Source organism: Drosophila tropicalis, unplaced genomic scaffold (genome assembly GCF_018151085.1).
Source record: "Drosophila tropicalis isolate 14030-0801.00 unplaced genomic scaffold, ASM1815108v1 contig_878, whole genome shotgun sequence".
NCBI lineage: Eukaryota > Metazoa > Arthropoda > Insecta > Diptera > Drosophilidae > Drosophila > Drosophila tropicalis.
In genome coordinates this window covers 9,332,810-9,349,031 of record NW_027173374.1, presented here as the reverse complement: position 1 = coordinate 9,349,031, position 16,222 = coordinate 9,332,810, and the positions used below count along the sequence as shown (strand labels likewise).

General features: G+C 36.8%; 1 protein-coding gene across 1 annotated transcript in view; it reads right to left on the bottom strand.

Moving 5' to 3' along the window:
• Positions 1 to 7,311: 7,311 nt before the first annotated feature.
• Positions 7,312 to 16,222, bottom strand: part of Gfrl (Glial cell line-derived neurotrophic family receptor-like) — a 74,029-nt gene continuing 65,118 nt past the window's right edge. The window contains 6 exon segments of the mRNA XM_068299393.1: positions 7,312 to 10,762; positions 10,877 to 10,987; positions 11,067 to 11,194; positions 11,748 to 11,970; positions 12,800 to 12,864; positions 15,797 to 16,181. Of these exon segments, the coding sequence (XP_068155494.1) occupies positions 10,505 to 10,762; positions 10,877 to 10,987; positions 11,067 to 11,194; positions 11,748 to 11,970; positions 12,800 to 12,864; positions 15,797 to 16,181 (1,170 nt within the window). The 3' untranslated portion in view covers positions 7,312 to 10,504.

The window sequence follows — 16,222 nt, the reverse complement described above, 5'->3', positions numbered from 1 at the left end:
ACAGACGCGCACAGTGATACCAAAATTTGAAGGAATTTGTATGTTAGATTTGGTCGAGCATAGAAATGAAATTAGATTGACATTTGATACATTTGCTAGAGTTGTTATTGTTGTTGTTGTTTTTTTTTTTATTTTGCCTACAGCTCAGCCGGCTGTCACCTTAAATCCTTGACAGAGTCTGTCACCAGAGACACCTGAGGGTACTGCTAAGGATGCGGCACACCCACCCACGAACACACACATGGGTTCTCCTGCATCAATCCAAGAAATGCTTCTTGACATGTTTTCGATTTCTGGGATAAACAAAGCAAATCACCAAAGTGAAAAGTGTACGAAAGCAAAGCAAAAAAGAATAACATGAAAAACAATTTAGAATTGACATGTAAATAAGTGAAGTGAAGTGATTTGAAGGCGCGTTGAAAGATTCTTAAAGCGCAGGCAAGCAAGCAAGGACCAAGCGTGACCAGGCAACACATCCTCTAAGTGAAGTAGTTGACAATCATAGGATCAGAGTATTTAAAGTTCTCTAACAGGCTAGGCTAATTAGATGTTGCCAGGGCAGCAAATAAGATGCTCGGTCGTTCGTTTGCTCAATCTGTTGCCTGAAATGGCCGCAACATGTTTTGCCACTCAAATATTTATGTCCCTCATAAAATATTGAAATACATCATCAGGCACTTTGTCAACACTTTTGCCTGACACACACACACGTTGAGTTTTTGTCTGACCTTTACACCGCTTTCAGCGGTTGAGGGTCACATCAATCTCCTAGTGAAACCTCCATCTACGGGCATGGTAAATCCTCAGCGAAATCCATCAGCGAAATGGAGAGAGCACTCAAGTTTCACACAAAAAATTCTGACATTTTGACACTTTTGGCCCCAAAAAAAAAAAAAAACTGAACTCAACGGCGAATCTGTAGTTGCAGCTAACATCCGAGATGATGTTGCAAGGGCAAAGTGTTAGGGCTTAAGCCATTTTTCTTCATTGGCAACGCACTGCACTGCACTCTCTTTTCGTTTGGCTCAGTCTTTGATTTATCTGGCAAAAATGTTGCGCTAGTTTATAAATATTTCAAGTGCTTCATGGTAGTTTGCTGCACGTGTGCGGCATTAACAAAAGATGCGTTACGATGCGTTTTTAATATGCCAAAATTGCTGCTGCATTTTATGCTTCAGGAATACACACATAAACTAAATTTTTAGGCCAATTAAAATAAAAGTGGCAACATCTTTAAATTGCCATCGACAGAGGGGATGTGTGTGGTGTGAGTTCAAGTTTACTTTATGGCCTTAAGTAATTTAAAGCCGCCCACATATGTATGTACAAGTAAATGTGGCCAATATTAACTAACGCACACACGTACTAACTAAATGAAATTCATGGCATATATGCGTGCGTTCTATGCGTGCCTGTGTGAGAGTATGCATGTGTGTGTGTGCGTGTTTGTGTGGTGGTGTGAAGCCAACATACATGGCATTGTATGATAGTATCTGCTTGGCTGCTAGCCTGGCCCAAACAGCCACTTTGCTTCAGTGTGTGCCAGCAAGTAGTTTTCTCCTTTTCTTTTTTATTTCTATTTTTTTTTACTACAATTTTTGTGCTTTCTCTTATTTTTTTTGTTTGGAATTCCACATTTGCTGCAGGGCAAATGAGATTTAAAGTAGAGACTATGCATTTGCTTCTGTGGTTGTGTGTGTGTGTCGCAAGGGGCATCCTCTCTCTTTCCCTCTCTAGGCTGGTCTGGCTTTTTAGCATATTTTTATTTGTAGCACTTATAAGTGAATAAATGTGCGCATTTAAATGCCATTGCCACTTTTCTACTTTTCCCAGCTATGCCCACTTTTCCTCTCACAAAATTCGTAAGTCGTCCTAGTCGGCGTCGTCCAGCCGCCTATGTATGTTTCATATCCGAGGCTCAGAGAGTCCCAGCCTCATTATGTATGCAGTGGAACAATTTTTTTTTTCGCTTTCCTTACTGCTCAGCATTTTATGCACGTTTTGCCAATTTATAAATCATTTTTGTTTGTCTGTTTGCATTTTGCTTGTGGACGTGGTTGGCTACGTGGCGTATACGTAATGCCTGCACTTGCATATGTTCGTTTTGTCTCGTTACGTATCCTCCTGCCGCACCCATTCTTCTTCTCTGCTCTCTATCTCTATAAAATGATTTATTTTAATCATTATGCTAAATGATTTTTCCTTTTTCTTTGTTTTACGCCACATTTTTCACTTTTACTGCGCCTCTAAGAAAATTATTTTGCATGCTTTAAATATAATCCACATGGAAGTTAATTATGATGCTCTTTATTTCTTTGAGATTTTGACGAATCAAAAGCCCTCAACACAGAATGTATCGGGGGGCAAAACTGTGGGGACTGATATTAGGGAAATGGAGACGGGTGTGTGCTTTCAATGTTCGTTAGTTGAAATTTTCGGCAAGCTAAAAGCATTCTCGTGTATTAGTTGTTCCTGCTATTTGATTGAATTGTTCGTTGTTTCATTTATACATTCAGCAACAGCAATTTCAATGGCAGGAAGACAGAGAGACAGGCAGAAAAATAGCCCGTCTCAACATCAGACCATCAAGAGAGATTCGATTCATGTGCTTGAACCAAAAATTATGTCTCATCCGGCTCATTTTCACAAAACAAATGACCCGCATATGTCCCTCATGGATATATGGGGTGGCAATTCAAGGACACCAAAAATAACACGCAACACTTGAGCCGACACATCTGAATAGATTTCAATCTTGTGTTAATATGAATGGGCACTCGGACAGCACAGCCGAGCACAGCTGTCAGAGATACTCTCAGATTGGAATGGTATGAAATGGAGTGGAGTGGAGTGATGTGGTAAGGCAGGAAGAGGAGCAGGAGCAGAAATACAAGTACTCTTGTTGTCCGCTTGCTGGCCACTGAATTATTTATTAGGCATGTGTTGTTCCTGTTTCTGTTTTGCACTAAGTGTCTGTTTTGGGTTTCGGTCGAGTTTTTTGCCCACTGCACAGTGGCAGTTTGGCAACAAGAGCTCAGGGGATGTCTGCCTCCTAAGTTTTTTTGTTCCTTTCGCAGGTATTTATTTTAATTTGTAGCCTAAAAGTAACCCAAAAGGTACAGATTTATTTACTTTTGCTAAAACTACCCTCATTGTACTATAGAAAGCTGAAGGTTCCATTTGAATTCGTATCCAATTACATTCCAATTCTTCTCTAACCATTGGGCAATCTTTATGTAGCTGTAGTTACTTTACGAGTAGAGACTCGGACGATTAAGATTATTATATATTTTTATTTTAGTTTGAACGAAATTTTTAATTTGTAAGCCAAAAACTATCATGTGCCCCCTTTATAATGACTTCTGGCAGGGTCTCTGCTTCTATTTATTTGCTTTTTTTATGAATTTAGCAAGAAATGAGACGGAAAATCTTTGTTATTGATTTAAAGCTCTGCCGAGTGACGGCTGTGTGTGTCCCCTACAGTAATTAGGCTAGAGATTTGCATAATTTGATTTTTGCTTTTCAGTTGCTTTTTTTTTACCTTTTTTTCTTCTATTATAGTCAATTCTTCGTCTTCTTTGAATTGGAAAAATTCCCAAAGCTGCTAGCAAAAAGAAATCCATAGACAGTTATCCTACTTTGGTTACAAGAATGTTTGTATACCCTACCAAAATCGAAGGTTTTCTTGAATGAATACGATTTTGATGGTCCAAAGTTGTTGTACTTTTACAAAGTGATTTAAAGTGTGTCGTACAACATTCTGAGACTAACAACTTGTAGTTTTAACAAACAAGCACATAATGTACTTTGAAAGTCTGCAATATAATGTTAAAGCTTATCCCTATAGATTGTTCAAGCTGTTCCAATGTCAAGTTCTACTTAAAAGTAATCATATCCCCGTTTTCTTAGAGTATATAGCGAAAGAAATGTGCAAGATTTCATATTTACCAGCTCTCGACTTCTCGAGGCACTCCAGCAGGCACAGGAATGCAATCAATTTGCAAATTTGCGCTACTTTGCCGCGTTTGCGAATGTTCGAGTATTTGGCTCCTTAGCATTGCGATTTGCTTCCTGTTGTTATTGTTGTTGTTGTTGTCGTGGTTGCTGCTTCTATTGTTGTTGTTGTTGCCATCTATTTTATGTTGTTTCTGCACTTGGCTGCTTGTCTTGAGCGCATCGAACGTTTGGAAAACTGTCTATACTGTCTTGGCTCTGCCTTTGCTTTGTTTCTAATGGAAGTGGTTGGAGTATGTGGAAAGGGAAATATCCTTACTATGCATATAATATATGTAAAAGGCTTGCCATTCACTGGGGTCATGTTTTGGCCCAGAGGTGGTAGAGCAAATGGCTTAGGAATAGTTTTCGCCAATTGAATTGGGGCATTGAAGGACTTTAAGCCATTGCTGATCATTGGTTAACGGGTGCGCAGGCTAAATGAAAAAAAAGTAGCTTTTAAGCATTTTTTTCTCCCAATTCCTTTTTTACCACCGCATTTTTTTTCCAATGTGTAAAATCGACAAATAATAGATGCCTTTCCCTCTTGGTGTGTGTGTGTGTGTATGTGTGTTAGCAATGCGCATTTGAATATCAATTGAATTGAATTCTTTGTGCTGCTTCTGGTGCATATTTCTATGTGGCTGCGGCTTTCTTGGCTTGCCTTCGCCTGGCCATGCCAATATACATTCCCTCAGCGTTATGCAAAGGAATTCGTAATGTGTGTAAATGTGCACTCTGCATGGGGCGGCAATAAATTGCAAAAAAAAAAGAACCGAATAGGAAGAAATGTTGCATATTAGTTTCAGGTCAGAGCGACAGAAAATTTTTTCCTATAGTCCCAAAACTTTTTCTCCCAAGTAGAGGTCATCAGATCTAGATTTCTAAAGTCATGAGACATTGATTCAATAGAAGTAGATAACCATCTTGTTTCAAAGGTAACATTCCTTAGCAGAAAACGAATGAACGAGTTTTGTAAATCGTCATAAAATTAGCTGAGTTAAGGATTCGAAAAGTTGAATCTCATTTGAGAAATGTTGAGGAAGCTTTTCTTTTATTTTTAATCTAAGTCAAACCTTGAACATGTCAAACCTTTTGGAGATCCTTCCTGAATTTCTTCAGCCAATTGGCAATTAAGTCCAAAAAACACATACATATCTAAATAGCTATAACGCAAGGGTCTAAAGTTCTTATAAGGATAGGGATAGGGATATTACCAAGTCCTAGAATGTCCTTTAAAATTACAAGACAAAGAACATTTTCGTTTAATTTGTTATTCAGCCAAATCAAATGTTATGTAAAGATAATAAACTGATTTAATAGCTTGAATATTGTAATTTTTCATTAATTAGTTGGCATATGTTAGGTGACTTTAGATGTTAGATGAATATACTTATATACAAATGTCTATATTATATAATATAGAATACATGTATATAAATTATTCCGCTCACTCATCATCAGCATTTTGTGCTGTTATAAACACGTTTTTAATTAAAATTGCAAAAACAGGCAAAACGTAAAAGCAAATAAGAGCAACAAGGCCACAACTCAACCTACGAATCGACCGTCAAGTGGATATACGTGAGTGTGTGTGTGTGCTTGTGTGTGTGTTTGTGTGTGTGTTCTATAAAGAAAGAACAACAGCAGGCAAATAGAAAAAGGCAAAAAAAAAAGCAAAATAGATAGAAAAATATACATGTACGATGTATGATGCCAGCCAGCAACTTCAATTAGCACAAAATAAAAGGCAATTCCAGCCAGAACAAAAGCAACAGCAATACAGAAGCAGAGCAAACAGACAAAGTCGAGTCTGTGTGTGTGTGTGTGCATACATATATACATACAAAGAGAGGCGCAACAGTTTTAGCAATAAAATGGCAAACACGTAATCATCACTGCCTGATAAATGGGTGTGTGTGTGCAATAGGCAACGGGAACCACGGGAACGTTACGCACTTCATCCTCAACATTGTACAATAATAATAAACTGGTCTGAATGGCATAGGGCTGGAGAAAAATCAGCCATTCATTCATTCATTCAGCATACATTACGATTCATTAATTTGGCATTCTGACAATGTCTGTCAGGCGTCCCATTTAGCCCCGCCCACAAAACACATATGCTATAGGAGGCAGGATGTGATGGTTACAAATGATCTGAAGGTTATAGAAAATCTAAACAAACAGAAATAAGTAGAAGCCATTTGCTTCAAAAGTTGTTTACAATTTTCAAACAGTTTCTATTGTCAATCTAATAATTTGGCGTATAAGGGAAGAAAAGCAAAAACAACTTCAACACATGCTGTTCTCTCTCTTTTCCTCACACACACACACAACCTCTATCTCTTATGTGCTTTGAGCCTTCTATCGAAATTCGCAACATTTTAACCCCTCACGTGCCAAAATGAATTGTATGCCAAGAGGGCCAGAATGCCATCGAAATTGTCCTCACGTCTAGACATAATTTCTTCAATCATTTATTACCTAATTAAGTGGAAGTATAAATGCCAAACTCAGCCACCTCCCATTCCCCCTACCACTCCTTTCACACCCTATTCCTCTCTCACAACTAGGTGCTGCCTGGGCGTGGCATTCAACTATGTACTTTGCCTGCCATCATAAAAAAAAAAGAAACCTCTTCAACTTCCTTCTTCTTCCTCGCCCTTTGGCTTAAGCTTTTGTATGTGAATTAACTGGCAAAATTCCAATGATTGACCTTCCTCTTTGTCCATGTGTGTGTCTGGTTCGTTGAAAACTTGCAATGGCGCTATCGCCTTGAGCCCAGTGCCTTTGTCTATGGATCATCCTTTGTTCTGACATGAAGAGAATACAAAGAAAGCCATTGTGTATAGCAGCACTTTTTTTCCTCCTTTTTTTTTTATTATTTTTCTCCGTTGTTTTTTTTTTTTTTGTTTACTGGGCTTGGCTCAGGTTTTTGTGGTTGTCTTTGTTGTTTTCCAATATTTGTCACTGAAGCTTCATTGTGTTTTAACATTGTTTGCATTTCAATATGCATGCAGGCAGATATGTTCATATGTTGGCTAAGACCCCCTACTGAGTGTCTACGATAAAGTGCACATCATTATTTCGGCCATTGAATAAACAGCGCAATGGATGGAAAATAGCTCAGTAATTGTTTCAGGCATTTAAGAATGCCATAATTGACGATTGGCATGAACACGTTCACACATATTCTTCTAATTCTAGTTTGCATAAATTAAAAAGTGTAAGAAATGTAAAATATTCATTAAGATCCAAATTGCAATACTTACATGAACTTTTAATAGAATTTTCCATTTGTTCGTTTTATTTACATTCTATATTTTAATGTGTTCTTTATTTTGGTTTCTTTTCATTCATTCATTCATTTCATTTTTTGCTGTTGCTGCTTTTTTTATTCCTTTTACAGTGTTGTTTCATTACAAATATGCTATACGACGACATCACCGCCTCACACAATGGGACTCTCTGTATTAAAGTTAATCCATGCACCTTAGTTACATATACATATATATACTCAGTTATAGCATACATACATAGATCTAGCCTGTATACATATCTCTTATGTATCTATGAATATTACTGTTTAAGTTGCTGTCATTTTCACTGTGTTGTACAGCTTTTAACTTGAAGTGTGTACCTTACTTATGTATGTATATTCCTCATGCATAATTTAAGTATATTTTCATTTTCATTTTTATTCATTCTTCATCTTTCTTTGTATTTATAATTTTTGTTTTCTATTTGTGTGCTAGTTTTTTATTTTATCGCTTTTTTTTTTTGTTCTTGGTGAAATTTTCTCATCATTTTCATTTTGTTTCCTTCTCGTTTGTCGTTTGTTGTAACGCGGTACTTTACATTGTAGCTACGCCTTTCTTTTTTTTTTAAATATTTTATTGTTACTTCTTGTGCCGCATTAAGAGTACTGCACTTAAAGTTAGTTAAATGATTGGGCATTTGTTGGTTTTTAGTAAGTGCCATTAAATAATACAACAGGGAAAGAAGGAGAAGATAGCAGTAGATGTGCTGAGATTCAAACTGATAAATACCATAAGTGATATATGTATATATTTGCCTATATAATTCACATCAATAATTCTACTATTTATATTTATTTAATTCTATTTCCAAACAACGCTAATTGTAGGTTCTCAAATTGTAGTTGTTGTCTTTTGCATTTGACAGCGGCTGTTGTCAATTCAATTTTGTTATCGGTTCTGGTTCTCGTTCTTCTTTTGACTAGCATGTAAATTCGTCTAATAATATTAGCTACAAGGGTTTATTAAGCAGGTTTTCCCATTAGTTTTATAATACATTATATCTTATTAATTTTGTGGTTAAAGCGTTGCTTGTTCTTATGGGACTATTAAAGTAGTTTTGCAATGCTTTCTAACATAATTTAATTTAAATATTTCTTTAATCAGGGTATATAAGTGTTTTTTTTTTGGTTTGGTTTGGTTTTGTTTTGTCGATATGCTGCGATTATTTGTAATATGTATATATTGATTTTAGGTGTCAACAGTGTTATAATTCGCTAGATATTTGTAATGTGTTAGGCTTTATTTGTATATATGTATGTACATTACATATTTAGTATGCAGCTCTGACTAACTGAAGCGTATGTAGGCAAGGATTTGCCAATAGGGTTAGAATTTATTCTGATTTTAGGTATACGTATATGTATATATTTTATATGTATGTTTATGTAACATATCGCTATGTATATGCGTACAAGGAAGACATTTTTTCATGATTGTGACCATTTTCAATATGCGCACATTCACCATTTTAACACACGGAAAAAAGTATGCTACGTTTTTTCCATATTTTCTTATTTACTGCTTCTGACGTGTTTTCATACTAACAACACATTTTCAATAGGTTGAAATGGTCATGCTTATTGTTAAGACTTAAAGTGTTTGTGTCACAGTGTGAATTGTTGTTTTTTTGTTTGTTTGTGTATGGTCAGAGCACACTCAATCAATATTCATTGAGTTGATTCACTTGATATTGATTACTAGCCATTGCATTATATTATCGTTGTGTATATTTCAGTTTATAAAGAAAATTATTTACAAAAGAATTTTGTAGGAGTTTTAGTTGGCTTTTTAGTTTTTTGTATATTTTAGGTGTTCACTTTGATATGTACTGTTAGATTACGTTTTTTAATTACATCAATTAAATTTGTAGATATTAAAATATATATATGTATATACATACATAGGAGCAAAACGAAGTTAGACAAATGTGAAACCTGGCTAAAAACAAGACTGAGGGTAAAAAAACAACCAAAATTGAAGTAAATAAAGTATGAGAGAAGGTTTCTTGCATTCCCTTTGAATTAATTCTTCGGGCAATTCGCAATGAAGAGAATGAACCGCAACATTTTAAATGCAAAATGCATAATTAATAATGAAACCGTAATTGTTTTTCACGCCTCGAAACGAACGACTGCATGCAACCGGGAATGGGAAGGGAGGAGGCGTTAAAACTATAAAATAAATTAACAATAACATTTTATACGCCTATAATGAATGAATGCATGGATGTGGATGTGTGTGTGTGTGTGTATACCTATGTATATATATATGTCCGAATGCATGTTTGTATGTACAATGGAACAAACGTGGGTCGCTCGTGCATGAACCTTTCTGGTATTGTTTGTGTGGAAAATAAAGAATAAATACCTCGCACTTTCGCACATTAAATTGTAATTATAACTGGAAATTATGAGAAACAATATGGCCATAAAGCATTCACTGTTCACATTTCTCAACGCAACATACACAAAGTAAACGCAAACAATGTTAAGGCGGTTAATTCGGCATAATTGAGGCAACCGTAAACTTCATATAGCTCGAAATTGAGAACAATGAGCGCCTTTCAACCGTTTATGTGTGTGTGTGTGAGGGTGTGTGTGTGTCCATGGATATGGAAATCTATATGTATATAGATACAATTATGTATTGTTTATCGTATAAAACACTAGCTACGTGTAGGTCAGTTTCCCTTTTCTTTGTGCCAACTCTCTAGATATATGTATTATGTATGTATGTATGTATGTATATACATGCATTATCTTACTTCTATGTATGTATCGTTTTGTTTACTTTGTCATGTTGTTTGTTTCTCTATCATTATCTTTTTACACACTCATTCAAGTATTGTTATTGCTAATAGTATTATTATGTAGACAGCAGTTTCACATTAAAGTACAGATTAAGGTTATCTTCTATATATGTTTAACATACGTATCAAAAACCTAAGACAGCAACATCATTTAAGTTAACAACAAAGCTTTAACACAAACTAGCCCCTAAATGTATACAACATATTTTCCTAAGAGAGAGAGAAGGGGAGAGAGAGTAGCCTTTTGTCCTGTAACCACTCACTATCCACTATAATCGTATTTTTTTGGGGAGTGTCGCTTACAGTTTCATCTATCCCACATCTTAAACCATCTTAGAAATTAACTACACATACGTACAATCCTTTAATCATGCGTCTGTCATGTTATTGCATCCACATTACCCATACGCAGCATAGACGACCACGACGACGACATGGACATGACCAACACAGCAAGGATAAACAGGCATTGACAACTGCTGCTTGGACTAGTCGCTGCTGCTGCACTCTTGCTCTCGGGCCAAATAACTTCGACTTCGGACATTTTGAAAATGCTCAACAGTCGGTGGGATTGTAGCTCATTGTGCTCGTTATTGATTTGATAACTGATGGTCTTCAGTATTGAGGTGCATTCATCCTGCAAGTGGCCAGATAAGCAATAATGGACATCGAACAAAATAAGGAGGGGGTTATTAGTATTAGTGAATATGATGCACCGACTAAAGAGTCAAGACCTGACTTCTCAACTGACCTTCTCTTTGCGCAGCAACTCAATGTCCTTCAGCTTGCCATCATGCGGCAAACGTGCAGCAATGATGATATTCTCCTCGGTCATATTGAATAGCGTCAGTGTGCATTGGGTCTATGCGGGAATGCAATTAATAAATTGAATGCATTCTTCAATGCAAACTTTACAACGGCCACCACCACGGCTAACTTACCTGATTATCAATGTACGTGGTTACATATTGCTGCAGAGCACGCACAGCATCTTGTACACCCAGATTCGTGTGCGGACGGAGCAGAGCCTCATCTGCGGCACTGTAGCCCAGCAGCAGAAAGACGCCACCTGACACAAGACACAAGAAAGAAAGGTAGATACATAAATTTCAGCAAATGCAATTTAGTGGCGAACGCACGCAAAACGCATACAAGTGGCAGGACAAGAGGAGCCATGCAACCTTGGCCAGACACCACAATAGTTTGTTGGCAGGACCAAACCGAGGCTAAAGCACTTGGCAAAAAGTGCGCTCTAAGAATAGAGATAGCCCGCTTATGTTGCTGGGGCCCCTTTGTTTTTTATTTCTTTTTGAACAAAAGCTTAAAAAAATGTATGCATGTTGGTTGAAAATGATTTACCCTAAAATTCGTATTCTTTAAATGGCAAAACTCTATGGAAATTTATTTAAATAAGTCTTGAAGTTTCAGTCTATGTATAATGCCAACGTTTTTTGGTATCTACCAGCTGCAGCGAAATGCCTCGTCATTGCCTGTCACCATCGATAAATGTAAAGAGTTCAACGAGAAATAGAAACGTCCCAGTCCCCTCTGCGATGCCACAGAACATTTCGCCTAATGGCAAGTGACGTATGTAGGTAAGGCTATGTAGTTTAGTTACTCACCTGGCAGAAGGTAGTCCCCAAGTGGCGGCTTCATGCAGATGAAGCGCCCCGAATAGCAGAGGCAGCGACCGCGGAACGCCTGATAAGCCGGCGAGGCGTGACTGTAGAATGCCAGGGCGGTGCGGCAGGGGGCAAAAGGTACGCAAAGGGCATGGCAGGTGAGTGTCAGCGAGTCGCCGCAGGTGCATAGTTCGCTGCACTCGGCATCGTCCAAAGAGTAGATCTAAAAAGTAATTCCGACACCAAAGAAAAACCAGACAAAGACAGAAGTGTGAGAAGAGTTAGGGACAAATAAAGGCTAGAGGGTAGAAGGTAGACATTATATTAAGCATACGCCACGTTGGGGCTAATACTAATTCAGCTCTAATTACATTTGCCACTTGAATTGAAAGTGAACTTTTACCCTCTCATTCCTCAGTGAGTGTAAGTGTCTATGTGTTGCATTTGTTTGTCTGTGTGTGTGTATGTGTGTGTGTTGTTTGCATTTCTATTTCTCTTTTCACTTGGCTTTTGCCCACTCATCCTTTCTTTCTGGCTTGGGAACGTGCTGACACGTAATCCACACAAACAAAAACAAGCATAACCACCAGATGCAACTTGTTTTCCTGTTGCTAACTACGCGCTCATATTTTCACTTTTCTCTGTGTGTGTTTTTTTGTTGTTTTTTTTTTTCTTTTTTGCTATAGCTTTTGGCTCGACTGTTAGTTATGTAAATGTGTTAAACACCACTTTTTGCACAAATGGAATGCATGCATATAAATACATAAAGTTTTCCACTTGTACTGGGAACGAAAAAGAAAAAATCCTATAAAAATTACCACATTCAATTTTGTATAAAAATATTTTAATTGTTTGCAATTTCATTTTTCTTTTGTCTTCAGCTGAGATTTCAATCAAATTTAATTTTCACATACAACAATTGTACAGGTTTTTTTTATGCCCATTGAATACTTCCAAAAAACTTTTGTATTAAATGCAAACTTGGTAATCTATGGCTTTAGGCTTATTAAGAGCTTTCTTAAAGTTAAAATTTTTCTACAATTTAAACTTACCCTTTTGCTTGATCCTTCACGTATCAATTGATCTGATTGATATGGCCTTTGGACCACACAATTTCCTGAAATTAAACGTTATAAATTGTTAGCACAAAGTATAAACCTTTTAAATGTATTTTAAGAGATAAACAAGAATTTGAATCCTTTGAATTGCAAGCTCAGCTATGACTAAGCAATGAATATTCTGTTTATCCTTTAAAAGACTACTAAACTATGCCTGGTCAAAGAGAATAGAATAAATTGAAAATAAGTTTGTGTCTCATCGTTTCCTGCTTATATTTGTCTTATCTTTCACTTATTAGCATGCAAATACTTTAACTAAGGAAATATCTTAAGGGTCCTTTAAAAGTTATAGCAAGTGTTACTTATTTTTATCAAAGCCTGCTGCTACTATTCACGGCTAACTTGAATCAGGAAGAAATCCTGTTGGGTTAATGATAATATATTCTGTCACAAATCTCAAGGTTATATGACTGGCTAACTGAGAGTTTACATTTTTTTTGTTCATCCCCTAAGCAAGTTTGTCTCTGTCTTGAAGAGTTTTAAAATAGAATTGATCGAAATACCTTAATGTAGTGAAAAATTTGACTGCCCTTTAGGGATTTATATCTTTTTTTTATTTGCCACAAACCCATACGGACTCAATGCCTCTAAATGTGGACACACAGTCCCTTTTCACTTTTATTATTTGTAAGCATTGTGGGTCAGAATTGCTGGAAAGGATATGCCCTGAAATAACGGATGTCCGTCACTCAAGTAAAGCATTCATCATGTCATCAAAGTCATTACAAGTCCTGAATGTGTGTCTGTGTGCCTTAGTGTGAATATAACTTAAATTTTCACATGCTTTGGTTAAAGGACTAACAACTGAGTGTGAGATATTTTAATCATAATTACTGGAACTCCGTCAATGCCATTTTGAAGCAAGTTTAAAGTGTTGAGTTTTATCCTTTTTCGTTTTTATTAATACCTGGAGCTTTAACCTTTTTTGTTCAGTTATTACAATCACTTGCCTAAAAAGTACAAAACTACGCATAAATAATTGAGCATTGCACAATAGTTTTAAATATTGTTTTAAAATGTCCGCCCACCATGGCACGAACGAAATCAATTATAGATGAGACATGCAAGCTGCCTAGATGAATGGTCGACTGAATGGCTGCCTGGCAGCCATTCCAGCAACATTTCATGCAAAATGCAAAACGCAAATGTCCCAAGTGTCTAAATAATTACGAGAGACATGTGGACGAGAGACGGACTGATGACCACATGGGCGGATGGTTGGTTGGACGTCCGTCCGGATGGATGGATGGTTGGATGGATGGGCCATCCAACAGACAAACAAACAAACAAACTCATTTACATTTTTAATGATGTTTGTAAACACGTTTCGTCCGCCTGTGTGATAAATGAACAATATCTTTGTGTCTATGTGTGTGTGCGAGTTTGTATATGTCCTGTGGTTGGAAATTGGGGCTTAGTAAATAACGGAAGTATTATGACAATGCACTGGAGTGATACATTTTGATGAGACATATGTACAAAATTTAATCCGATTTGCCATCCATTGCCATCGAACAAACATAGGTAAGTGAGTTTACGCATTTCGTTGCTGAAAACATTTCACAAACCCACATTTGAGTCCCTCTCTCTCTCTCCCTCTCACTCCATCTTTCTCCCTCTCTTTTGCTTTCGATCTTTGCAGAAGGGCAAAACTATGTAAATTGCCATATGAGCTGTAAACAAACTCATTTCCGGCTGCACACACACACACACACTGATTCAGCCATACACCCACACAGACGCACACACAGATGAGCCGTAACCAATGCGAATCCAGAATTTGAAATGAGCTTTACACAAAATATTGAAATAATAATAATCACACACTGCCCGCCCGGCCGCTGTGTTACATTTTCAATTAGCTCACAAAAAACCACATTGACCACATCAATTATGTTTGAAAACTTCAAAATGGATATGCATAACAAAATCAGGGCTAAAGTAAAAAATTAAAATTAGCCAGGTTAATTGTTATTAAGCGCTGAAAACTTTTAATGAAACTGACCATTTGCGTATGCGAGTTTTGTTAACAAAAAAGTTTGTCCTCAATATTATCACTAATGGCTCATTTGGGTAAATCGTCAAGGCAGGCGGAGGGGGGCATGCTTAAAGTGCATAAGAGATGTGGCCATAACCGGCACACGTGGCAACTTACATGCATACATACAAAGTGTATCTGTGTGTACGTATGGGGCATATATAAAAATATTATTCACTTAAGTTGATCTAGGCCAATCTTTACCACAGCGCAAATTTGTTTGACCTAGTTTAGTGGACATTAATAGTAGATTTTTTTGTTTTTCCAAATTATTCCTATGATTTACTTAAATTTCTGAATTCCAAACTTCATTCAAACAAGGCTAACATTGACATAAAGGTCACTAATTCTTTTTTAGTCTCAAAATATGATTCGAGAAACTTATTTGATGCCAAATGATTGGATACGGACCCATTAATTATTGATTTATAAGTTTTTATTTAAATTCAAAGGTTAAGTACTTATTATTCGATATATCAAGAGATTTTGGGAACTAAATGGTCAACTTTTTAGAAAGTTCTTAACGACTTAACAACCTCCTTTAAAAATGTGAAGAACAAGGGATTGCTTTATAATAGGCCAATTGTAATTCTGAGACTGTCTATAACCAAGAAAATGTAATTGTTTTTCCTAAAATTAGCTCTAAAGGAAACCTCAAAAAGTATCTCACTTAATACTGTGTGATTGGCAGGTCCTCAACATAAAACTCCCCTCATATATGTGGGTTTCTTAACTGGTAACTTTCACTTCTTACTATAAAAAGTTTCAGTTTATTTGCTTTTGCAAGACTTGAGTGTTTATTTGACCAAGCCAAGTATCTTGTTCTTAGAAGTTTTAAATAGCTTTTAGAGTTAATTATTTTATAAGTGTATCTTGCACTTGTATTTACTTACTTGGAGCTTGTGTTGTTGTTGTCGTTGCCATTGTTGTGGTTGTTGTGGTTACCGGTTCTGTGATGCTGATGCCCACAAATTCAGTTGTTTCCCTTGGGTCAACAAAAATTACTGGATCATCGAAATCTACACTGCTGCCGCTGCCGTTGCCATTGCCATTCGAACGACCCTTTCCGCCGTTTTTACGTCTGTTGCCGTTGCCATTTCCATGGCCATGTCCGTTTGTTTCGTGCCCATTGCCGTTGCCGTTGCCATTCCCGTTGCCGTTGTGATAATCGTCATTTCCGCCATTTCCGCTCTCATCGTTTCCGCTGTGCAATGGTATCGAGTCGGGTGGATCGAGATAATTGTGTTCGACCGATGCCGGCTCTGATTTTTCCTTTGGCTGTTTGGTTTTACGTTTGCGTTGTTATTGTTGTTTTTTTT